We start from the raw sequence: 27,709 nt of genomic DNA on the forward strand, positions 1-27,709 counted from the left end.
TACTTCATTACCCAATTCACGTACTCTAGAAACTAAGCCCACTTTGTATTTACCCATTTCGACGTCCTCAGTTAAATCCTCTCTGTATCTCACCCAGAGAACCCACTCTCTAGCCTCGCCTTTTGGTGTGACAGCAATGGGGTATCCTGTACCACATCCGCTTTCTACCCACCAACAACACGTCAGTACCTTCATCCTTAATGTAACAACCCTCCAACGCTATTACGCCATCCTAACGCCTTCCTATATCCTTCACCATATAGATATTCTCCTCCCCTGGCCAGAGGCAACAGACCACCACAAGAACATTCTTGTTCGGCCGCAACTCTTACGCAATGCTCCCACCGAACAACTCACCCTCACCCCCTTCTTCAAAACCACAACTGTTACCTTTGCAGACATCAAAATCTGGCCTAATAATCTCAGCCCCTGTGACTTCCTCACTCAAATTAACCATAAATTCCCAATCTGTGTTATTGCCTCGGACCTTAACATCCATCGTAGTCCCCAGTAGGCCGCCAACAGTGGCATCAGTTCAGACTCCCTCCAAGATGATGTTGTCCTCATCCTGAAAGCAGCACTGCTCCACATATCGTCCCAGCTTCTTCCGAACACCTTTGATACCTCATTGTAAAAGCCCTCGATCCAGCGGCAAGTGGCCACCTACCAGTTCTCCTCACCATCTCCTACGCACTACATCATCCAAGACACTACGAATTTATTAAAAACTAAAAAACGTCGGGACTGTCGCCCTCCCAAGTATGGAAAGTATTCCATCGATTCACTGGCAGTTACTTCATCCCTCACCATCCGCTCCTCCACAACAACCCGGCAACCGGAGCAGACGTGACCACGTCGGGTCCTATCTCTGTGACCTCTTGTAGATTCCTGACTGCCTTAATTTACAATATTCTCTGTTTCTTACAATCTATAAACGCACAACTACCGTTTTCCCATCCCTATCTCAAAGTTTGGACGACATACTACAAACAGAATTAAGTATACCAATCACAGCACACAGCATAATGTAACTACCTCAGAAAAATTCGAACACTTCCCCCGGTTACGACTGCATTACCTACAGACACCTCAAAGAATGCTCCTTTCCTTTCCAGTCACACTTAGAACCTTTTTTCCCACTATCCTCTCGACAGGTCACTATCCTGTAGTGAGAAAAACCTCCAAAATCCTACTTTTCCTCAACTCGCACAAACCTCCTAATGATACCTCCTCCCACCACCCCACCTGGCTCACCTCAGTTTTTAACAAAGTCTTAGAATTCATAGGCTACCAATGTGCCCATCAACATCTGAACCATCATAACCTTCTTCCTGTTAACCAGTATGATTTCTATCGCCACTTCTTCTCTGATGACCAGCTCCTGTAGCTCACTCATTTGCAACCCACAAGCTCGTCAGTTGTACATCCGCTATTTTTTTCTCGTTCGATCTAGAGAAAGTCTATGACAGTGTATGACATTTGGGTCCCCAACTCCAGACGTATGCATTTCCAGATAGCTATATCCACCTTATTGCATCATTCCTAACAAATAACCCATCCCCTGCCTCTATTAACAATACAAATTCCAATACCTTCCATTACACTGCAGCTGTGCCCAAAGACTCGGTCCCCTTTCCTATCCCTTATCTCCTCTACACTGCTAATATGCCCATACAACATCCTTCAGCATGCTGATGACACTTTTTCGCCGTCATCCACCCTACAGAGATCTTTACGATCCCTACGGCTCCACTGCAGTCAGTTTACTTCCTGGTGTAACCAACTCCTCAAGCTCAACACCACCTAAAATCAGGTAACAATAGGATGAACCACCTGCATATTCATCTCCATGCTTTCTACCTTACAGTTTGATTAACAATTTCATTAAGATACCTTGCAATAACCATCGACTGGCAGCTAGCATAGAAGCCTCACCAACTAACGAACCAACAGAAATCTCAAAATAGACTAAACATACTAACTGGCCGAACTTCTGTCTTCCACACCTACAAAATGTCGATCCGACCCGCCTTCTACTAGGGAAATGTTGCATGGAGATCCGCCTCACATAAGTTGTGTAAGTTCCTTCAGATCCTGAAATGTCATGCACTCCGTCTCACTTTGCACATCCGTTTAACTTCCTCCACAAGGGTCATTTACCATCTCATCAAATTTCCGCCTTTCTCCCCTCGCACTGAACATATCTGAACTGCCTACACCACCTGAAACTCGACTCCAATAATTCTATACTTTCTCCTCTAACTTGCAATCCCATTACACTGCCGCGCCTCTACCGACACATCGTATCAATCCTATATCTGCCTGTCACATCCTCTCCCTACGCAGTTTCGATAATCTCCCTCTACCAGATCATGATGGAAATGGAAGAGGATGTAGATGAAGATGAAATGGAAGACATGATACTGCGTGAAGAGTTTGAAAGAGCACTGAAAGACCTGAGTCGAAACAAGGCCCCGGGAGTAGACAACATTCCATTAGAACTACTGACAGCCTTGGGAGAGCCAGTCCTGACAAAACTCTACCATCTGGTGAGCACGATGTATGAGACAGGCGAAATTCCCGCAGACTTCAAGAAAAATATAATAATTCCAATCCCGAAGAAAGCAGGTGTTGACGGATGTGAAAATTACCAAACTATCAGTTTAATAAGCCACAGCTGCTAAGTACTACCGCGAATTCTTTAAAGACGAATGGAAAAACTGATAGAAGCCGACCTCGGGGAAGATCGGAGCACTATGGGACTTAACTTCTGAGGTCATCAGTCCCCTAGACCTTAGAACTACTTAAACCTAACTAACCTAAGGACATCACACGCATCCATGCCCGAGGCAGGATTCGAACCTGCGACCGTAGCGGTCGCGCGTTTCCTGACTGTAGCGCCTAGAACCGCTCGGCCACTCCGGCCGGCGATAAGTTTGGATTCCGTAGAAATGTTGGATGCAATACTGACCCTACGAGTTATCTTAGAAGAAAGATTAAGAAAAGGCAAACCCACATTTCTAACATTTGTAGACTTACAGAAAGTTTTGACAATGTTGATTGGAATACTCTCTTTCAAATTCTGAAGGTGGCAGGGGTAAAATACAGGGAGCGTAAGGCTATTTACAATTTGTACAGAAACTAGATGGCAGTTTTAAGAGTCGAGGGGCATCAAAGGGAAACAGTGGTTGGGAAGGGAGTGAGACAGGGTTGTAGCGTATCCGCGATGCTATTCAGTCTGTATATTGAGCAAGCAGTAAAGGAAACAAAAGGAAAATTTGGAGTAGGAATTAAAATCCATGGAGAAGAAATAAAAACTTTGAGGTTCGCCGATGACATCGTAATTCTGTCAGAGACAGCAAAGGACTTGGAAGAGCAGTTGAACGGAATGGACAGTGTCATGAAAGGAGGGTATAAGAAGAACATCAACAAAAGCAAAACGAGGATAATGGAATGTAGTCGAATGAAGTCTGGTGATGCTGAGGGAATTAGATTAGGAAATGAGACACTTAAAGTAGTAAAGGAGTTTTGATATTTGGGGAGCAAAATAACTGATGATGGTCGAAGTAGAGAGGATATAAAATGTAGACTGGCAATGGCAAGGAAAGCGTTTCTGAAGAAGAGAAATTTGTTAACATCGAGTATAGATTTAAATGTCAGGAAGTCGTTTCTGAAAGTATTTGTATGGAGTGTAGCTATGTATGGAAGTGAAACGTGGACGTTAAATAGTTTAGACAAGAAGATAATAGAAGTTTTCGAAATGTGGTGCTACAGAAGAATGCTGAAGATTAGATGGGTAGATCACATAACTAATGAGGAAGTATTGAACAGAATTGGGGAGAAGGGGAGCTTGTGGCACAACTTGACGAGAAGAAGGGATCGGTTGGTAAGACATGTTCTGAGAGATCGAGGAATCACCAATTTAGTACTGGAGGGCAGCGTGGAGGGTAAAAATCGTAGAGGGAGACCAAGAGATGAATACACTAAGCAGATTCAGAAGGATGTGGGCTGCAGTAGGTACTGGGAGATGAAGAAGCTTGCACAGGATAGAGTTTCATGGAGAGCTGCATCAAACCAGTCTCTGGACTGAAGACCACAACAACAACAACAACAACAACAACCAGATCATGAACTCCATTCTGACATCTGTCCATCCTACAAACTATAAATCCACTCCACTCAGGCCTTCCCATCAGGTCTCTCTTTTCCTTTCCTCCCCATTTTTCTCTAGCCCTTTTCCCCTCCCCCTTCTTATCCTACCTCTTCACCGCCTTTCTCCCCTTTAAATTATAACCTTACCGACACCCCGAACTATTCTTCCCTTCGTGTCCCCCAATATCCATTCATACTCTGTAATCCACATCAGTCCATTCTTATATCCACATCCTCCTATCCTCCTGAACGCCCAACGTTGTCCCTTTTAACAACAAATGACCGTTCCCATGGCGGGTCCTTACTGTTTTAGTGACAGTAAAGTGCTTCTTTTTAAGATCAGTGTTTTACATAGTATTTTAAATGTTCTAAATGTGCTCTTATTTTTTTCCTGTTTATTATTCCTGTTTTAAATTAAAAATAGTGACTGAGGAAGACAGAGACTGAAGTACAGCCAGCAAATATTCGACGACCTAGGTTCAAAAATGGTTCAAATGGCTCTGAGAACTATAGGACTTAACATCTGTGGTCATCAGTCCCCTAGAACTTAGAACTACTTAAACCTAACTAACCTAAGGACATCACACACATCCATGCCCGAGGCAGGATTCGAACCTGCGACCGTAGCAGTCGCGCGGTTCCGGACTCAGCGCCTAGAACCGCGAGACCACCGCGGCCGGCGACGACCTAGGGTGCAGGTGGTACTATGAGATGAAGAGGTTGTCATAGGAGAATAATTCGTAGCGGGCCCCATCAAACCAGTCAGAACTCTGCTCACGGACAAGTTATTAGAGGTAGTATAATTAGGGACTATCATTGCAACTAAATTGGGCAACCATCAGTTCCAGTTAATACCGCTACTCCAACAATGTAGGACCAGAACAGCTGAGTTCGGGAACGATGGCGGGAATTAAGGGACCCGACTAAAAAACACCAAAGGTAAATAATGGAATCCGAATTTACAAGGTGACTCCATGCATTGCATACAGTATCGTGGAAGGACAAAATGAACAAATTGATGTCACAAACTAGGGACGAGTGGCAGCTAGTAAAATGAGGTTCGATCGCCAAAAATAACGAATGGAAACGTCCCAAGAATTGGTTTACGATGCGACATCCGAAGCCGAGAAACCTCCCCCCCCCCCCCCCCCCCCCCCCCCCGCCCAGCTTACGTCTCCATCTCCTCCACACCCACATCCCAAGTGCTTATAACCCTTGTTCATCTTCTCGTCTCGGCGTCCATGTTTCTGCCCCATATAGTGCCACACTAGAGACAAACATTTGCCAACCCTTTTCTTAGACCTTTGTATAATTTACCACATAACAGTGTCCTCTTTCTGTTGAATGCCTCCTTCGCTATGACAGTTCAAGTTTTCACCTCCTGGTGACATCTCAAGTCTTCAGTTCTTGTGTTTCCAAAATATTTAAATCCATTTAATTGGCTAATGGTAGCTTGTCTAATTTTAATATTTGACAGTCTGCGTCTTGTAATGATGACCATACTCTTTGTGTTTGCTGTGTTTATTTACATCCCACATTCCACCCAAGCTTCATTCAGATCTTGCAGCATGTTATTCACTGTCTGCTCATTTTCTGCCACTAATACCATGTCAACAGCAAATATTATACATTCTATTCTCTTTCCACGAATACATATTCCTCTTTTACCATCTAAGCGTTTCGTAATAATCTCTTCAAGTTATGCTTTAAACTTCAGTGGGGAAAGGTAACAAGGTTGTCTAACGCCTCGTCCAATGCTGCTTCCTTCTGACATTTCATTTCCAATCCTTATCCTTACTTTCTGGTGCAGATATAGATTCTGTATCAGTCGTCTCTATTTGCAGTCCACTCCTTTCCTCTTCGAAATATCCATCAGCTCGTTCCGCTAAACACTGTCAAAAGCCTTTTCTAAATCTATAAAAACAGCAAAGATTTCTCTAATTCCTCTACTTTTTCCATATATCTTTCCCCAATAGTTCTTAACGGGCCAATAGCATCGATTGCTCCTTTTCTTCTTCTAAATCCGAACTGCTCCTCTTCAATCCCTCTATCCAGCTTGTCATATAATCTTCTACTCAACACTATCCGCAACACTTTAGCTGCATGAGAAATTAGATTGATGGTTCTATGCTCTTCACATTTTTTAGTGTTTCTCTTTTTCTCTATTCGTATCACAACTGTTCCAAGGAAGTCTTCAGGCCATTCCCCTTTCTCATATATCTCATTACAGTGGCACACTATTCCTTTTCTTGCCTTGTTTCCCAGACTCTTCAACAGTTCTGCTGCCAAATCATCAATTCCGCATGCCTTACTAGTCTTCATCTCCTTCACCGCCTTCTCTACTTCTGCTTCCAAGATGGTGAATCCCTTTCCATCTTCGGTCACATATTGCTCCTCTTCAACCTTAATTTCACTTTCTTTTTCATCCTCCTTATACAATGTACTCTTGCCATCTCCTCAAAACCTCCTGTGGTTCTTCTGCTAGAGTACCATCCGCTCTTTGTGCTCTGCAGCCCTCTAATGGCAATCCTAAAGTAATTGTAGACAATTTTATTTCACGCAGACCTAACAGAATATTTTAAAACTAATTTCCTGCGAATAATCTCAACAGTTTACTTCTTTCATGAGGAATGCGAACATAATGTAAGACTCGCAAGCACTCGTTCAGTGTCATACAAGCAATGTTTACCCCACACTCGTTCTCCGAATGGGCCGTGTAGAATATTAATATGTCACTTTTGGCACTGTTTGACAGTGATACGCAAGGTGTACGATTCGGGGGAGGGGGCGGGGGGAGGGATGAGACTGACCGGGGTTTTGGAGCAGCTGCTCGAGGTACTGCTTGTCGACGCAGAGCGCGCCCAGCAGGCGGCGCGCCGCAGGGTCCCCCGTGCACGCGCTGCCCGACGCCGGCCGGCTGCTGGGGGCGTGGCCGTGCTGCGCCGCGGCGCTGGCGCTCGCGCTGCGACGCCCCGCCGCCGACCCCGAGCTGGGCACCGACGTGGCCGCCGTCTCCTGCTTGCTGTCGTCTGGCGGCGTCTGCGCCAGCGCCGCAGGGGACTCTGCCGGTTCCGGCGTGAGCAGCAGCGTCTTCCCTGCCAGCATAAAAGGTACAAACACGTCAGACAAAGTTTACAACTCCGGTTTTTTCATGTAAGAACGCCTATTCATTCGTCGGCCAAACTTTCTCGTGAGACAAAATACCATCAGACTTAAATCGCTAATAACTGTGAGATCAACAATGAGTAACAATAGCTGGCCCACCCAGCTAGCAGCGCGGTCTAACGTGCTGGTTCGCGAGCGGGAAATCGTGCCGGTGCCCGGCAGGAATCCGCCCGGCAGATTAGTGTCGAGGTCCGATGTGCCGGCCAGCCTGTGGATGGTTTTCAAGGCTGTTTTCGATCTACCTTGGCTAATACGGGATGGTTCCCCTTATTCTGCCTTAGTTACACTGTGTCGGCGACTGCCGCACAAAACCGAGTTCCACGTACGCGTACACCATAATTACTCCACCACTCACACATTTTGGGTTACACTCGTGTGGTATGACACGTTCCCGGGAGGTCCACTGGGGGCCTAACCAATAACCCGGATTCGGTGTGGGGCGGCGGTGGGGTGGGTGGACTGCTGTGGCCTGCTGTGGGGTTGTGAACCACTGAGGGCTAAGACGGGACGAAGCCCTCCGTCGTTTGTAGGTCACCGGTTTAATACATAGATACATACAACCGATAGCTGACCCCACAGTAGCTAGATCATGTCTGTATGTTGTTGTTTAGCAGTATTTGTTTGGCCTGTGTTGCTGCGTCCAGGTAATTGTTACGAATTGATTTTCTATAAAATTATAAATTGGTGTAGCATGGAAACGCATGCAGGCAGTTGTATAAAACACTCTCGGACTTCATGCCGCATCACTTCAGGATAAAACCTCGAGCTTTCGACGATTACCTCTTCGGCAGGAGCAACCGACTGTCAAAACTGCTGCTATGGTGGCCTTGTGTAGCCCATAGATGGCTTCTAATTGGTCAGTAATTAAGTAATGCTGTCGCAGATGGTGTCAACGTCTGCACTAGAGTCGCCACCTCTCCGGCGGTAGCATAAACATTGGGGCGAATATCTCTGGGTCCTCTCTGCATCGACAACTCGCTTCCATGCACCACTAAGATTATATCCCCTGTCATATTTGAAGATTTTCCAGCACTTTCATATGTCTACAGCCTCTTCAGTTATAGAATCCCAGACTGTAGCAGCTTGGGACAAACCTTTTATTTCGTCAAACAGTATTTTATGTTTGTGAGACTGTGTTCAACAAAAGCTGATTTCTCCCATTCTCGATTTTTAATGTGCCGTTGATGTTCTGCACAGTGGTTGGAAAAGGCGCAAACGGACTGACCGATGTAACTGCTTCCTCATTAACAACAGATGTTTGTAGATCCAAGGGAACCTGAGACCAGGACTGTCTTTAACAGGTCGTAGTTTCTACTTTACCTTCATAGGAGGTCGGAAAATAGATCTGATAACTCGTCCTCACAGGAGACTTCCTACTTTGCTGGATACAGCGCCACAGAAGGGAAGGAATGTAGTCAGTGGCAGTCAGCAGCTCATCGCGTGAATGTTCAACATTTTCACATTTCCTATGCTTGCAGCACATTGACTTCATATCACGTGACCCATAGCCATTCTTTTGAAACACATACTTCAGATGTTTAATTTCAGGATCCAAGTGGAAGTCGTCAGAAACAGTTTTTACTCTGTGTACCAGAGTATTTAAAACTGCTCTCTTCCGGAGTGGTCGGTGAAAACACTGAGAGCTAAGATATCAATCGGTGTGCATCAGCTTGCGCTACACTGAATGGTAGAGACGTCCATCCAACTTCCGTTGTACCAAAACATCTAAAAATAGCAGCCTTCCCTCTTTGTCTGACTGAACTGCATGTCTGGGCGCATGCTCGTCACATGTTCATGGAAGTGATGAGGAGCTTCTACGCCATGTGACCGGACCATAAACGTGTCATCAAAATAAAGATAAAATGAAGATGGATGAAGGGCAGCCAAATTTAATGCATGTTCCTCAAATGGTTCAAATGGCTCTGAGCACTATGGAACTTAACTGCTGAGGTCATCAGTCCCCTAGAACTTAGAACTACTTAAACCCAACTAACCTAAGGACACCACACACATCCATGCCCGAGAGGGTTCGAACCTGCGACCGTAGCGGTCGCGCGGTTCCAGACTGTAGAGCCTAGAACCGCTCGGCCACACAGGCCGGCGTTCTTCAGAATGGTTCATAAAAAAATTGGCCATTGCTAGAGACAGCAGAGAACCCATAACCATTTTGTCCATTATTTCATAAAATTTACAGCCTTACAAGAACAATGGTCGTCATAAAATGTCGGAACAACTTAAGTGTTTCAGGAGAAAAATATTCTGCCAACAGTTTCACACTGCCTTGTACAACAGCGCCGTCGTGAAAGACTGCATTTTCATGCAGTTAGGACATTGATTTGCAGGTCATTACGAAGAACTTATGGAGCGCTACTAGCACGTATAGTGAGACAATAAAAATACTCACCAGAACAGAAGTGAACATCGGTATCTAGTCGAAAATTACAAAATAATGAAAGATGACACGTGCCAATCATGGTGTTGGTATCATGTAGGCCGTAAGGCCATATGATTAAGAACTAATAGGTTTCCTTACCGTGACTATAACACATGCAGGAAGTTGTGGCGTTTCAAGTTTCTGAGTTGATAGAGGATAGGACAGCATAAGTCAGTAATAGCAGCAGACATCAGTGCAGGTAGGAACCATTCCAAGCAGGCAGCAGAGACGTCTCTTGGCTGAGAACAGCTGCAAGCTGACAGCAGTCAGCAGCAGGCAGGGGGCATCCTCAGAGGCAGCTAGTTGTCCCAGAGTTTGAGGCCTGCGGCTCCGAGCAGTCCAAGAGCTGCAGCAGCTGATTTTTCACAAGTCCAACAGATACAACAGCAGATGCATCACAGTGGACAGTTACGCAGCTCACCACAGATCATCCCAGTGTGACAGAAGTGATATAAATACAGTGTACAATAATATGGCTCCTGCTAGTGAAGTAAGCTCTGCAGAAAGTGGGAAAATAAGTTCTATTGATGCTTTGTGTATATTAGGACAGTCTTTTGGTGGTAACAATAGTGACCTCAGGCCTTGTATGATAGATAATGATTTTGAATTCTACCTAGTGAAGCCATAGGAACAGATAATTCTGTTTAAATTCGTAAAAACGAAAATTACAGGGAAAGTGAAGTCTAGATTCCAAGTATAGGAAAGCTCAGGTACTTGGGAAGAAAACGAATGGCTCCTCAAAGACAATTATTCTATCAAGTGAACTATGGACTATTATGTAAGTAAGATTTTCCAAACCAAGCAAAGGCAATGGAAACTGATTCAGACATGGGCAAACATGACAAATGAAATGCAAAAAGACTTCAGGGAAGGATTTGGTAGTGTGTCCAGGAAGGAAAGCTTAAAGCAAGCAATAGAGCTTCGTTACTCCCTAGATAGAGAGTGTTTCATACAAGGTGTAAGTATTGACAGAGTGCAGACAACTGCGAGAACCTGTGGTGACGAGACAGGGCTAGTGGCGGTGGTAGAACTCGCACTGCGAGAGAGAACATTACTCTCGATGAGAAACAGGGGAATTGTTCTGCAAAAAGGATGTGGATATGTAAGACCAACTATAGATGTAAAATATCTCAGTTGCTTTACATATGGATGGTTGAATTCATAATTGTTGGGCGCTAAAAGCGTGGTGTTTAACGCCCTTCCTCAAGATCGTAGCACTTCTGTATGTGTAGTTATGATTGTAAAAACGAAAAGCAAAGGCCATGTAGCTACATCCACAGTGAGAAAACATGTCACATACAATCTCCAGTATATCTATTCGTACTTTTCTTATATATCATAGTGAAGGGCACTCATATGGATAGTTGATCACAAAATGAATAAGAAGAGCCAGTGACCCCAAAAAAGAAAACCTTCGTCCAATTACATTGGGTAGGAGTCCTGAGGCCACATAAAATGTCAATAGTTAGTTGCTATTGATAAAATCCTCTTGGGTCATCAACTGAGTGCTAACCTCCTCTTAACGCAACGTTTCAATGAGTTTCGACCCATCATACGCAGACGAATCCAACTTTGCCTGAAGATGATGGGTCCGAAACTCTTTGAAACATTGCGACAGAACGATACCACCACTCAGTTGATCATCTGAAAGGGTTTTATCATTGGGATACGCTGAGAAAGCCTGGAGTTACATATTTACTCGCTACTGTTTCGTCATCGCCTGAAACTGAGGCTATGTCCGGTAGAGAAAAGGCTCCGTCGTATCAGCATACAAAACACACAACAATAAAATATGATCCACCATGAATAGGACGCAGCAAACACCGAATTCCGGTGGACATTCAAGCCACAAGAGATAAACATGAATCACTGGGAAGTGTCTGATACGCATTGAGTGTGGACTACTTCGTCCTTTCTCGGAGATCGAAAGTGTGCTATGATCGAATAGTTGGTTAGACTGGCCACAGGTTATTGTTAGCCACTTCCAGCCACTGTATCTTCCACGTAGCAACCACGCTCTTTGTTACCCGTGGCATGACAGGCTTTGGGGGAACGTTAAGTTGAACTGTGGTATTTTACTGGCAGGCTGCTTCCACTGCTCTATCAGCTTCCTCATTCTCCTCGATTCCCATTTGTCCACGGATCGATTCTTCTTTATTCTCCCTGTGCAGGTGGTGGGTATTGTCCTGGACCATCTAAAGTGTCGTATCTACAGGAAACATTTGCTGAATAAATGAATTTTATCCATAGTGGATGCTGTTGAACTCCGTGACTGTTCCTTTACAGTGTATAGAAAAATTTCCGCTACTAGTCACAGTAAAAGGTTTTTTATCTGGCACACGACCGGTTTCGGGCTTGCGCCCATCTTCAGGTGTTTATACATTCATGTACATGTTCGTATGCTGGAAATCACTGTATAAATACAAAAAAAATTTTTGACGGTGACTAAACAGATACAAGTGGGACAATTGTAAGTGCTCTAAACTACTGCATGCCGAAGTTTGGCCATGTCAAGTATAAATTGTAGCACCGTAGTACCCAGTCATAATCTACATTACTTGGGCTGAAGAGAAACAGCAGGTCCCACTGTGCGGACGAAGTCGATAGGCCGCGAGAGATGCACCGGTGCACAGTGGGACCTGCTGTTTCTTTTCAGCCCAAGTAATGTAGATTATGACTGGGTACTACGGTGCTACAGTTTTGTAATTGACATGGCCAAACTTTGGCATGAACTAGTTTAGCGTCACTCGCTTTTGAAGAAGGCCAAATTATTTTGGCTGAAACCTGGGTAAAGTTTGGTTTCTATTTGCAACTCAGTCTGATGTGTTACATGTTCAGAACTCTTTAAAGTCAGGACTGGGAAGATTAGCGAAATTTATTGAGTCATATGTTAAGGAAACACACTGAATGGAAGAGACTCGCGTTGGTTGTACCAATTTGTAAAGAAGTGTTTTAACTGTCAGATGTATTTGGGGAAATAGAAACCTAATGTGAACAGATGAGAAATGCTTTTATTAGCGCGCAGAAGGCATAATGTAGGCATACATTATAAACCCTACTGAAACTGCAGAGATTTCCAGTTTAATGGGAAATTATTTAAAAGACGCAAAGTTTCCTGTCCCTCCATCTGAGTCATCAAGATATCTCCTGTTAAAGTTAGCTGATGTAGATGTATTCATAATTGAAAGTCTATTAGGTTGTGTAATGATATTATCTTACTAGATGAAAGTTTCCTTCGCTAAAAGGGACTCCTCAATCAAAAGGAAAGAATTATTGCTAGCAGATCTACATCTTCATCTACATGAATACTCAGCAAATCACATTTAAGTGCCTGGCAGAGGGTTCATCGAACCATCTTCATAATTCTCTATTATTCCATTCTCGTATAGCGTGCGGAAAGAACGAACACTTGTATCTTTCTGTACGAACTCTGATTCCCTTATTTCATCGTGCTGATCGTTCCTCCCTATGTAGGTCGCTGCCAACAAAATATTTTCGCTTTCGGAGGAGGAAGTTGGTGATGGAATTTCGTGAGAAGATTCCGTCACGACGAAAAACGCTTTTCTTTTAATGATGTCCAGCCCAAATCCTGTATCATTTCTGTGACACTCTCTCCCATATTTTGCGATAATACAAAACGTGCTGCTCTTCTTTGAACTTTTTCGATGTACTCTGTCAGTCCTATCTGGTAAGGATCCCACACCGCGCAGCATTCCATTCCATTACAAGATGAATCAAAGAGAGACTATGCAAAACTGTTGGCAGAACAATTAAATTGTAAGAATAAAATAAGAACAAACGGCCATGAAAAGAAACGTTCGCACGAGTCTCAAGTTTTGATCAGAAAGACTGTGCAGCTTCAGTCAGTATGTGAAATTCCAAATGATAGTGTAAAAATTAGTTACTTTAAATCAGAGTATTTTGACACAAATAGTAATGAGCTGTTATATGTAGATCCTAAACACAAGAATCTGGTAGTACTATGCAGAAAGCAGGTTCCAAAGAATGTGTCTTTGAAAGGAACTGGAGAAGTAAGTTTCCACATTAAATGTAAAAGGGTAGGAAACGAGAATGTTCAAAGAGAGAGAGAGAATTATGCGTAACAGTACTACCAATAAAAGGTATAACACAGCAAATAAATCTGTAATTTCACTATCACATAATAAATGAAGACGAATGTTTCCTTGTTGGATTTAGAATTACCTGTAGACCATGCGGTTACCCAACTTAAAGATGAATGTTGCGGGGGAAAAGGTTTAATCTAGAAATAATGTTTGTTGAAGGACAGGAGGAGCTGAGACACTGCTGATCCATAACACATTTTTCTATAATGACGTCTCTAAATGCAACACTTACTATATTGGTTATATTAACAAGCTGTTGCAGACAATATAAATTTTGCAAGAACTGCTTTAGAAATATACAGAATTATCTTTATAATATTCATTGCTGTGGGAAAATCTGTGTTCGAATTAGTGCAGTTACCCAGTGTCCAGAATATAAGCTATCATCACGATCACTTAACATAAACAGAGAGGAAATACTATTTCATGAAAGAGGTCGTAAAGACCGTACAAAGATGTATCGTCTAGATGTGGACATTAAGTTCGATATTCCAAAGTGAGTACTATACAGCCAATGAACTCTGAGAGTAATAACTGGTAGCGTTCAATCGTATTTCTGTCCCACACACAGCTAAGCAAAGCATGTGGAGGCATAATGCATTAGGAGCATCCTTAAAATGGGTAATGTTAAATTCCAGTGTAACCTCTTGTAATGCTGTAAAGCCAATGAACTCTCCTTCAGAAAAACTTTGTAATGTGAATGCAGTGAAACCAATGTATTCTCTTTGAGAAAAATATTGTAATCGTGAGAGCATAATCCAAAAGAATGAGTTACCTTTCACAAAAGTATGTCTGGACGTAATTGTTGTAATTAACTTAACTGTGTACAAGACAATATAAGAACCCAAGACTTGATGCCACTCAGAAAATTTAAGGCCAATTTTACCAAATGGGTGGTGTTATGTCAATTGTTAAAAAAACTGTCCTGTGAGTAATAGTGAAGTTAACTAGAAAATTATATTGAGAGTAAAGACACAGCTGGGGCGCACCAAAAAACAGATGCAGCTTTGATGAAGAACCATATGATTGAAATCAGAGGGCAGGGACGAAGAAGCCCTGTGATATGAGTTACGAGGCTTAATTAAGCAAGGGCTGTCTGACAGAACTGTCTGACACAATTGATGAGGTGTATCCTTAGATGATAATGGAGTAGACAAGGAAGTTGTAACGTAAGGAAAGGACTACAACTGAATTGCTATACGAATATCAAAAAAAGTTTAGCATCACCTCGGTTCCGAGAGTTCAGGAACCTGTACAAAAAATTGGAATATGGATCAACATAAAAATCATTTCCACATTTTTTATTGCTCATGAAAACCACACATTGCATGTTGTACCACCATACAGCGAGACCTTCAGAGGTGGTGGTCCAGATTGCTGTACACAACTGTACCTGTAATACTCAGTAGCACGTTCTCTTGCGTTGATGCATGCCTGTATTCGTCGTGGCATAGTATCCACAAGTTCATCAAGGAACTGTTGGTCCAGATTGTCACACTCCTCAACGGTGATTCGGCGCGGATCCCTCAGAGTGGTCGGTGGGTCAAGTCAACCTATCCCAGTCATGTCCGATAGGGTCATGTCTGGAGAACATGCTGGTCGCTCTAGTCAAGCGATGTCGTTATCCTGATGGAAGGCATTCACAAGATGTGCACGATGAGGGCGCGAACTGCCGTCCATGAAGACGAAAGCCATGCCAATATACTGCTGATATGGAAGCACTATCGATCGGAGGATGGCATTCACGTATTGTACAGCCGTTACGGCGCCTTCCATGAGCACCAGCGGCGTACGTCGGCCCCACATAATGCCACCCCAAAATAGCAGGGAACCTCCACCTTGCTGCACTCGCTAGACAGTGTGTCTAAGGCGTTCAGTCTAACGGGGTTGCCTCCTAACACGGTTCCGACGATAGTCTGGTCGAAGGCATATGCGACACTCATCGGTGAAGAGAACGTGATTTTATTTATTTATTTATTTATTGCCAAATTATAGACCTGTTACCTGATGTTTAAAACAGGTCGTACATCTTACAAGTTTCGTTTTTCATCTTTTTTCAGTTTTCTTTCCTTTTGTTTTATCTACAACATTTACAAAGAATGATTCAAAATAACAATAATTTGAGGTTGAAATATAAATAAAATTTTGTTGTTTTTAAGAAGAATATAAAAAGAAGATAGGATGGATGAGAGATTTGTTAGTACCATCTCCGAGTGTGACTGACGGTGAATACCTCGGAATGGTTTCATCGAGCCGTTGACCGCCAGTCACACCCAGACACACACAAATGGTTATTAGTAGAGAAATAATGTTTCTTATCCTATTTGTTACTAATCCTATGTATTAACTACATTAGATGCGCATCCATGTACAGCATTTGGTGTTTTCTTGGCTAGATTGCCAGCAATTTGCTTATTTACATTCACATCTCAGCTTCCTCCTCCTGTTCCTCCTCATTGTCACTGTTTTCGCTGTCACTGTGGGTATCGCTGTCCATCCTCTGGAGGTTTCTGTTACGCTGCACATAGGCATGTCTGTGATGTCGTGTCCGCATATACTCTTCATGTGTTGTTTTTGAAATACTGTTTGTCATTGCGTTTAATTGTGCCCATTGTTCTTCGTCTCTTATTGCTGTGTATATATCTATGTCTGTATCTGTGTAATCTAAGTGTAGTGTATGTCTATTGTTCGCGTATTGCCCGCAGAAAAAGACAGTGTGTTCTGGGGAACCTTCTTCCCCGCATGTGCATGTAGGTGTCTGCCTCAGACTCACGCGGTTTAAGTGCGTGGGATAAGGTCCGTGCTCGGTTAAGAAATGTACCATACCGCGGCTGGGATCGATATGTCTCATTCTCAACCGCTCCCTTATGTCAGGGAGAAAGTCGTGCAGTCTACGTCCCTTATCACTTACATCCCACTCACCTTGCCATGTATCCAAACGCCAACTTTTAAGGTGACGTATCGTCTCTATGGGCACACCGGTTATTGTGTGTACCTTATCTAGTCTCCCCACCTTTAACCAGTACCTTGCAGCTCTGTATTTGATCGGGATATCTATGGGGCATATTCCGAGCACCACACACAGTGCATCCGCTGAGGTGGTACCGAAGGCTCCAGATAGCCTAAGTAGGACACTTCTCTGCCCTCGTCTGACGGATGCTTTGTTGGTGACCACGTTCAGTCTATGTGCCCACGTGCTAGCTGCAAAGTACTGATTCGAAGAGCGCACAGTGGTATGTACGTATGACTGGTAGAGGCAGTCTGTACTGTTTTGAATTTAGCCTCACCAGTTTGTGGAGTATTTTTTCTGCTTTGTCTGTTGTTAGCCTTATGTGTTCGTGGAAATTCAATTTTTCATCTACGTGTACCCCAAGATAGCGCGTAATGCGTGCTCGTTTGATGTTTGTGTCCCCAATTTTAACCGAAGGATTCCTTTGGAGTGATCCTTTCAGTAAAGTGTATGTTGTTTTGTTTTCGGCTATCCTGAGTTTGTTGTTGTGACACCACTGAGTAATTGTTTGTAGTAATCCACTGGCTTTCTCTTCTAACTGGGCTCTGTTGTTTGCAGTGACTACAACTAATAGGTCATCTGCGTAGGCGACAATTCCGTCCGACCTGTCATCCCCATCCAGAAGTTGTAGGAGGGGTTCGATTGATATGTCACAGAAGATGGGGCCGCAGATCGACCCTTGAGGACAGCCTTTGGTAATTCTTTTAATTACTTTCCGGCTGTCCATCTGCCATTCGACTACTCGGCCTTTACAGTAGTCCAGAAAACTGTCGTACGGTGATTGCGGTACCTCCAGATGTCTTAGCCTCTGAAACAGTGCTGGCCACCAAAGATTATCAAATGCTCCGGCAATGTCAATCATTACTGCCATGGCGTATTTCTGTTTTGTGGTGTTAACTATGTGCAGGGCCTGGTTTATGGCATCATCTATTGATCTGCCAGATCTGAAGCCGAACTGGTGTTGGCTCATACGCCTGAGAGCTCTGTGTGTTTGCAGGCGCTTACACAGTAGCTTCTCCTGAATCTTTGCTAGGGTGTTTATTAGGCATATTGGCCTGTAGGTCTTTGGATCTGAAGGATTCCTGTCCGCTGATTTCTTAATAATGACTGCTTTGGAGGTTTTCCATACTGTAGGTACCCTGCCCAGCCGTAAGGCATCGTTCAGTAACGTTGTTAGGAACGGGGTGATCTGCGGTGCTAGTTTTTTCAGTGTTTCCGGGTGGATACCATCTGGTCCAGGTGATTTTTTGTTTTTGAGCTCTGAGATTGCTAGCGCAACCTCTTCCTGCGCAAAAGGACAGGTGACAGTTGCAGTGCTGTATGGTGTGTGTAGGTTTTCTCTTATTGTTGCATGATATTGTGTGTCTGTATCGATAACGTCGTCAGGGAGCAGTTTATACAGCAGAAACTCCGCTGTATTCCTCCATCCCCTCGTCATCGTGCCGTCATCCTGCCTTAGCGTTCCCGAAACTAGTGGGGTTTTTATCTTCTCTGTCAGTATTTTGTATGGTTCCCCCCATATATTTTGCTCTGTTTGTGTTGTTACAAATAGCTCCCATTGTTGTCTACGCGTGTTGTATAGGGTCTGTCTGTATAAGTCTTGTGCATGCCTATATGCTTCAAGTCTTATTCGTCGGTCCCTATCTGCTATCGCCCTTTGATATAATTTTCGTTTGCGTCTTGCGTCTTGTTTGAGTCTCGTAAGTTCGTTGGTCCATGGTACTGGTGAGCAATTTGTGTTCTTTGCTGTCGGTATTGATGTGTTTTGTGCATGTTGTATCACCTGTGTTAACTTGTGTGCTCTATATTCGATACTTCCATTGATGTTTTGTAGATCGTTAATTTGTTCCAGTCTGCTTTGTGTAACAGCGAGTGTCTGGTGTGTGATTTGGTCATTGTGTTCTGAGTGTGAGTTAGTGTGTATGTTATGACATTATGATCACTACTGGTTATGTTGTCGTGTACAGTCCAGTTTGTTACGTATGCCATTGCTGCATTATTTGCTAGCGTGAAGTCGATATTACTGCTCGTACCATCGAACCCTGCATATGTTGGTATGGGTCCTTCCGTATTCATTACATGTAACTGTGTTTCTTGTATTAGATCGGTGATTATGCTTCCTCTGTCATCTGTTCTGTCTGAGTTCCAGAGGGTCGATCTGGAATTAATGTCAGCACTTATCACTAATTTTTTGCCTCTGGCATACATTACTAGGTCTCTGATGTAGTCTGCATACGGCTGTATTTGATGGCTTATTGGGCGTACGTGGATGCAATGACCCATGTGACGTTCCCGTTAGTTATCTCTATGGTAACCAAGTGTTGATTGCATAACTGTGTTACCTTAACTATGTTATAAGTTCTATTTAGTATTACTATTGCAGCCTTACAGTCATTGCTGCCTGTTATTGTGGTAGCATGTTTTTGTAGACATATCAGTTGCCCGTTTCTGTTATAGGGTTCTTATAAGCACATGATGTCTGCCTGCAGGTCTAGTGCTACTTTAGGGATTTCTGCGCTGACTATCGTACTGTTTTTTCTATTATGTTGTAAGATATTCATTTTTTGTCTATGTGTTCTGGGTGTTTTACGTGTACAAAACATTTACTGCCAGTCTGTGAGTAATCAAAATATGTTCGTCCGTGTGCTCTTACATGATCTATATATATTTTGTCCAAGTCGAAAGATTCTGACCTGCGCAGGCAGACCTGGAGCATGAGATCGAGCAGCGGCTCTGCTGATGTAGGAATATTTTCTGTCTTTAGGATTATTCTGTCTGTTTGCTCAGTTACTGGAAAACAGAGAGAATCTCCCTTTGGATGGCACAATCTAAGTAGCATCCGCTGCGCTGTCTGCAGTATCTCTTTTTTCTCTAGCCTACTTAAAAGTAAGTTAAGTTCTAAATTATCATAATTAGGTGCAGCTGGCTTGCTGTTGGTGCTGGTTTCTGTTGCGGTCTCTGAGGTGGTACTGGACGGATTGTGGCTTGGTGTTCGCCGCTGATTGGGGGACATTTTAAGACCTCTTTGGGATGTCACACGGTTACTTTTCGTTTTGTCACACGCCTCTTCAATGCTGTTTGCCTTCACACGTTTTTCACTGATGTTGGTGGTGCTTGCTGGCGTGGTGTCGGCGATGGTGGTGATTTGTATGGGACTGACTGTACGTGTTATGTTGTCTTTGTTTGTGTTTGGAGTGGAGGCTGTTGCTAGACGCACGTTGACATCGTTGCAAATGTCACATGTCTCTCCCTCAGATTTGTCCTCATCTAATTGGTCTACTTTTATAAGTCTGGGTCCAGTAGTTTTGAGTTTTGTATTGGTCTGTAGCCTGAGTGTTTCGATGTGTTTTGATTCAGGGACTGCATGCCTGTCTGTTCCTTGTTCCTTTTTCCCGGGGTGAAGAGTGCCTCCCGAGACAAATTTGACTGGTTTGATGTACTGTTCACGTGATGCCAATCCTGAACGGTCCATTTGCCATGTTGTCGGGCCCATCTATACAGAGCTGTATGGTGTCATGGTTGCAAAGATGGACCTCGCCATGGACGCCGGGAGTGAAGTTGTGCATCATGCAGCCTATTGTGCACGAAAAGCATTATTCAACATGGCGACGTTGCTGTCAGGGTTCCTCCGAGCCATAATCCGTAGGTAACGGTAATCTACTGCAGTAGTAGCCCATGGGCAGCCTGAGCGAGGCATGTCCTGTCTCTCTGTATCTCCGCCATCTCAGAACAACATAGCTTTGGATCACTCCGAGAAGCCTGGGCACTTCCCTTGTTCATAGTCCTTCCTGGCACAAAGTAACAACGCGGACGCGGTCGAACCGCGGTATTGATCGTCTAGGCATAGTTGAACCACAGACAACAAGAACCGTGTACCTCCTTCCTGGTGGTATGACTGGAACTGATCGGCTGTCGGATCCCCTCCGTCTAATAGGCGCTGCTGATGCATGGTTGTTTACATCTTTGGGCGGGTTTAGTGACATCTCTGAACAGTCAGAGGGACTGTGTCTGTGATACAATATCCACAGTAAACTTCTATCTTCAGGAATTCTGGGAACCGGGATGATGCAAAACTATTTTTGATGTGTGTATATCGCCATCATGGTTTATGTTGGCATGTCATATTGAACAAACGAGTCCGCACTAGTACTTCGATACAGTAATGTAGTATCTCATACTGAAGCAAATATGCTGCTTGACCGATTGCTTAGACTTTTGACGCTATCTGCTGACTGAAGAAACGAGTGAAAATCGACAGTGAAGGAAAAAAACAAGATAGTGGAAGATATATATAATTATTAGTAATGTTATGAACTAGCTGAGTACTCAGTGTTCCCCAAATATGTATTTATTTTAAATCTATCAGTCCATCTCCTCCAACCCCAACTCTGGGCCCATCTCCTCCCTCCCCCTCTCTCTGTCCAACTGCTGCTCCTTCTTCTCTCTCTTTGTCCATCTCTTCCTCACCCTCTCTCTGTCTATACCCTCTTTCCTCTCTATGTTCATCTCCTCCCCCCCTCTCCACTCCCTGTCAATCCTCTTGTCTTTCTCTGTCCACATTCTCCTTCCCTTCTCTTTGAGTCGTACAAACACATAATTTTGTCGGTACATTCAGCGCCATATGTTGAAACTGTCTACTAAATGTGTTGCGAATAAAGTTAGTAGCAAAGAAGTAATAAATTTAAACATCATGACTTCATGCCTGATCAGATAGTTTTACTGCATGAACAGAGAAAATGTAGTTACTGATAAACGTTTCTGTTTTCGTCATAAGCGAGAAAATTTTCGTAAAGGGTTGAAATCATGTGTAAATTTTGTTCCAAGTCACTAAGTGCTATCGTTCTCAAATAGTGAATGAATAAAGTATCGTTATTCGCGCGTCGTGGCCTACACTTCTTTTTCGACCCCATCCTCACCCCTTTGATAGGTAGGTGGTTCTTACTTCCACAGTGATTCTTTCCAGACGGTAAGCGATATGTTAATGTGAGTGTAGCGGTTTCGGAGGAACCACAAGCGGACATACGAACATATTTTTTATAATATTACGAGTATCTTTTTTCCTTCATCTGATTATGCTGAAATAAAGCCTACACGTTGCCCCAAGCCACGTTGAAGTTACCAGTGAAAACCTCATGCGAATCCGACTATTGGTTCTGGAGATTAATGTGTTCAAAGACAGACAGACACGACGACCTTACAGCTTTAATATTCATATAGATTAATCGTTATGCCAGGTGACTATATAGGTATTTTCAAGTTTCATGTGGAAGAGCTGATGAATAATATTGACACAGCTTCTCATAAGAACACAAAAATCAAATGGCTCTGAGCACTATGGGACTCAACTGCTGAGGTCATTAGTCCCCTAGAACTTAGAACTAGTTAAACCTAACTAACCTAAGGACATCACAAACATCCATGCCCGAGGCAGGATTCGAACCTGCGACCGTAGCGGTCTTGCGGTTCCAGACTGCAGCGCCTTTAACCGCACGGCCACTTCGGCCGGCCATAAGAACACAGACATAGCTTAAATTTGGATATCTTAAAGATTTTTGTATGGGTAAGACAGGGTTACCCAAACATGGGATAGCTTTGAGGATATTTGAGACAGATTCGGTGACTGCAGCAAATCGTGAACACAATTCAACAAGTTTAAGATAATAAAAAAAATTTCACCGAATAAGTAGACCTTTTCGGCTAACAAATTGCTTGTGCCCATTCTATAATAATAAACCCCATCAGCAAAGACATTTATATTTACACTTTCCCAATGCCTGCAGGTGCTTCGGGTATTGTACAAGTGCGCTTATGTAGTATGCATTCACGGCAGAAGTGCACGTTACTTATCTTGTCCAGAAAATGAGTTTGTTTCACTGAAAGCAAGGGACTGCAAATGAAAATTGTTATAAACATACAGTTCCGCAAAGTGATATTTTGCAGACTCGTAACAAAAGTTGTATTTCTTTTACTTCTACGTAGGTGAAACAAAGCGCTTCTCTTGTTCTTTATTTTGATTAGCTTTGTTTTCTGAGAACATTTTAGATCATACGAGAAATTTCTCAAAGGTCCTGGAAAATTCTGAAATATTCCACAACATCCTAGAATATTCCTGAATTTTGTCGGATATTCGGCATTCCATTCCCTGTTGCTTCACCGTCTTGCTGCAAGACAAACATTCTTGCGAACCCCACTCTCGAGTCGATATATTTGAACCCAGCCCTTGCAGATGATACGAATTCTGAAATTAACTGCAGTAGACAAACAATAACCCTACTCATGATTCTTTAAGCAGTTGATATTCTCAACTAAAGCATCACTGTCAGTATAATCTCTCGGAAAAATTGTAGTAAATAACCTACAATACAAAGAGTAGTTAATTTAGCGGAAAAATGATTTTATTATTTTTCAATGAAATTCAGTTTAGAATGGCGTGACAACTCAGCCAGAATAATCATTGACCACTTACTTTACGGTGTAAAATTCGTGATCAACAGCATAGCTAGTTTCGAGAGCTATGGACAGAACGTTTTATGGGAACGTCCATCTGAGCCAAGAAAGACCTATGACTATGTTGTACGATGTAGCCTGTACGGTACCAATGAATTATATAGTACTGCTTCTAGTTAAACTCATTGTTGTTTACTGTCAGGTAAACACATACGCAACTGGTCACCATGCAGTCACATTAAAATAAGAATTAAGATAAACACCATGCCTCAGTGTAAGTAGTTCTGATACACGTCAAACGTGCTGTGCGGGGGATCCAGACTCACCGCCGATGGTGTTCTGGATGGCCTGCTGCGCCTTCTGGACGCCCAGACGGAAGCCGTCGAGCTCTGGCCGCAGACGCAGCCCGCGGTGGTGGTACATCAGGCTGTGCTCGAAGTCGCCCAGCTGGTACAGCGCCTCCGCCTTCTGGAAGATGGCCGAGCACCGCACGATCTCGCTCTTCTTCACTGCGGGCACACCACACCACTTGGCAAAGATGGGATGGGATATGTACTTTGAGAGATACATCACATGCTTTGGTCAACCTTCACAGGCGGGACTCGGTTATTGTCACAATAGGAAAGTAGCGTCAAAATCATTCTGCAGCGTACATCGAGAAGTAGTCTATCCTCAACCCAACAGAAAGAGAACGATGAAATTTACGCAGTGTATGCCATATACGTTGCAATGAAAATTGGAGCACATACTCAGAAAAATTACAGGGTTACGAGGAAATGATTAATAATAAAACCACTCAAGAAAACTGCTTACGGCATGTGAACTTTTGTTGGAGGAAGGCCAAACACTATTCTCAGAGGCTCTATCAAATGCCTCCAGCGATACAGTTCATTTTGTAATAAGTTTAAAATACAATAAGCGGAAACCTTGAGGCGAAAGATAGGTAAAGTACATCTGGACAAAATAAAATTATTTTAATAGGTTATTTTCAAAATTGAGGGTTGTAAATAGTCCATTCAGATGTGTGTGCATCAAACTCAATGGATATATGAAGAAAATGTTACATATCGACACATATCATAAAGCAATTAATTTATTAGTATGTAACTACATCGAAGAAGCAATGATGGAAATGAAAGAAAGGTACGGGAGTGGAATTAAAATTAAAGGTGAAAGGATATCAATGATACGATTCATCTTCATCTACATGGCTACTCTGCAGATTAGGTGCCTGGAAGAGGGTTCATCGAAACTTCTTCACAATAGTTCTCTATTATTCCAATCTCGTACAGCGCTCAGAAAAAACGAACACCTGTATCTCTCCGTGGGAGCTCTCATTTCCCTTATTTTATTATGTTGACAGGTTCTTCCTGTGTAGGTCAGTGTCAACAAAATATTTTTGCATTCGGAGGAGAAAATTGGTCATCACAGTTTCGTGAGAAGATTCCGTCGCAACGAAAAACGCCTTTCTTTTAATGATGTTCAGCCAAAGTCCTGTATCATATTTCGCGATAATACAAAACGTGCTGCCATTCTTTGAACTTTTTCAATGTACCCGTTCAGTCCTATCTGGTAAGGATCTCACACATCGCATCAGTATTCTAAAAGAGGACGGACAAACGTAATGTAGGCAGTCTCTTTAGTAGATTTGTTACATTTTCTAACTGACCTACCAATAAAAGGCAGTCTTTGTTTAGCCTTCTCCGCAACATTTTCTGTGTGTTCCTATCAGATTACGTTGTTCGTAATCGTAATTTCTAGGTATTTAGTTGAACTTACGGCCTCTAGATTTGAATGATTTCCTTTTAGCACTCACGTGTATGACCTCAAACTTTTCGTTATTTAGAGTCAATTGTCGATTTTTGCACCATACAGATATATTTTCTAAAACTGTTTTGCAATCTGTTGCGATCTTATGATGACTTTACTAGTCGATAAAAGACAGCATCATCTGCAGACAACCTAAGACGACTGCTCAGATTGTCTCCTCTATCGTTCAGGAGCAGCAGGGGCCTATAGCGCTACTTCGGGGAACGCCAGAAATCACTTCTGTTCTGCCCGATGACTTTCCGTCAGTTACTACGAATTGTGACCTCTCCGACAGGAAATCACGAATCCAGTCACTTAGCTGAGACGATATTCCTATCAGCACGCTATTTCACTACAAGTGCCAAAAACCTTCTGGAAAACTAGAAACACGAAATCAGTTTGAAATCCCTTGTGAATAGCACTCAACACCTCGTGTGAGTAAAGAGTTAGTTGTTAGACTGTATACCTGACTGGTATACAGTCTGGACCGGAAGACTTGCTTTTGTTAAGTGATTTAAGTTCCTTCGCTACTCCGAGGATATCTACTTCTACATTACTCATGTTGGCAGCTGTTCTTGATTCGAATTCTGGAATATTTGCTTCGTCTTCAGTCCGCCCCAATAGCTGAACGGTCAGCGCGTTGGAATGCCGCGCAAGGGGGCCAAGGTTCGATTTCCGGCTGGGGCGGAAGATTATCTCCGCTCAGGGACTGTGTGTTGAGCTGTCATCATCATCATTTCATCCCAATTGTCGGCGTGCAAGTCACCCAATGTGGCGTCGCACTCAATAAGACTTGCACTTGGCGGCCGAACTTCCCGACTGGGAACTCCCAGCCATTGATGCCATACGCTCATTTCCATTTCCACTTCGACTTCAGTGAAGTAGCTTCGGAAAGCTGCGTTTAGTAACTCTGCTTTGGCAGCACTGTCGCCTATTTTATTTCCACTGCTACTGCGAAGAGAAGGCATTGATTGTGTATTTCCGCTAGCATAATTCACATATGACCAGTATCTCTTTGGATTTTCTGCCAGGCTTCGACACAAAGTTCCGTTGTGGAAACTGTTATAAGTATCTCGCATTGAAGTCGACGCTAGATTTTGAGCTTCTGTAAGAGATCGCCAATCTGGGAGATTTTGCATCCGTTTAAATTTGGCGTGTATTTTTTTTCGTTGTTTCTGTGACAGTATTCTGACCCGTTTTGTGTACCAAGAAGGATCAGCTCCGTCGTGTGTTAATTTATTTGGTATAAATCTCTCAATTGCTGCCGATACTACGACTTTGAATTCAAGCCACATTTGGTCTACACTTACATTGTTAATTTGGAAGGAGTGGAGGTTGTCTCTTAGGAACGTGTGAAGTGAATTTGTATCTGATTTTTTGAATAGGTACGGTTTTCGTTTATTTGGGAGGATTTGGGGATTGTAATATTCCATCTCGCTACGACAACACTCTGACGCTGAAGACAGTGTTATCCTGAGTGAAAGTGAAGACGAATTACATGGTATGCTGAATGGAATGAACAGTCTAATGAGTACAGAACATGGATTGAGAATAAATCGAAGAAAGACGAAAGTAATGAGAAGTAGCAGAAATCAGAACAGTGGGAAACTAAACATCATAACTGGTATATCACGAGATAGATGAAGTTATGGAATTCCGCTACCTAGGCAGCAAAATAATTAATGACGGAATGAGCAAGGAGGACATCAAAATATGTCTAGCACTGGCAAGATGAGCATTCCTGACCAAGAGAAGTCTCCTAGTATGAAACATAAGACTTAATTTAGGAAGAAATTTCTGAGAATGTACGCTTGGAGCACAGCATTGTATGGTAGTGAAACATGGACTGTGGGAAAATCGGAACAGAAGAGAATCGAAGCATTTGAGATGTGTTACTACAGCCGAATGTTGATAATTAGGTGGACTGATAAAGTAAGGAATCGGAGAGGAAAGAAGTATGTGGAAAACGCTGACAAGGAGACAGGATGATACGACAACTGTTAATACATCAGGGAAGAACACACGCACTGCAATATAGTAGATGAAGAAAGCTAATGAAAGTACACTCCTGGAAATGGAAAAAAGAACACATTGACACCGGTGTGTCAGACCCACCATACTTGCTCCGGACACTGCGAGAGGGCTGTACAAGCAATGATCACACGCACGGCACAGCGGACACACCAGGAACCGCGGTGTTGGCCGTCGAATGGCGCTAGCTGCGCAGCATTTGTGCACCGCCGCCGTCAGTGTCAGCCAGTTTGCCGTGGCATACGGAGCTCCATCGCAGTCTTTAACACTGGTAGCATGCCGCGACAGCGTGGACGTGAACCGTATGTGCAGTTGACGGACTTTGAGCGAGGGCGTATAGTGGGCATGCGGGAGGCCGGGTGGACGTACCGCCGAATTGCTCAACACGTGGGGCGTGAGGTCTCCACAGTACATCGATGTTGTCGCCAGTGGTCGGCGGAAGGTGCACGTGCCCGTCGACCTGGGACCGGACCGCAGCGACGCACGGATGCACGCCAAGACCGTAGGATCCTACGCAGTGCCGTAGGGGACCGCACC

The 27,709-nt window shown here is 43.4% G+C and overlaps 1 protein-coding gene across 1 annotated transcript in view; it reads right to left on the bottom strand.

The window, feature by feature from the left end:
- The window catches only part of LOC126456067 (outer dynein arm-docking complex subunit 4-like), a 402,992-nt gene that overhangs the window by 21,316 nt on the left and 353,967 nt on the right, over window positions 1-27,709 (bottom strand). The window contains exons 4-5 of the mRNA XM_050091822.1: window positions 23,659-23,841; window positions 6,963-7,247 (exon numbers count right to left, since the gene is read on the bottom strand). Of these exons, the coding sequence (XP_049947779.1) occupies window positions 6,963-7,247; window positions 23,659-23,841 (468 nt within the window). The remainder of the gene's footprint in view (window positions 1-6,962; window positions 7,248-23,658; window positions 23,842-27,709) is intronic.

Source organism: Schistocerca serialis, chromosome 2 (genome assembly GCF_023864345.2).
Source record: "Schistocerca serialis cubense isolate TAMUIC-IGC-003099 chromosome 2, iqSchSeri2.2, whole genome shotgun sequence".
Taxonomy (NCBI): domain Eukaryota; kingdom Metazoa; phylum Arthropoda; class Insecta; order Orthoptera; family Acrididae; genus Schistocerca; species Schistocerca serialis.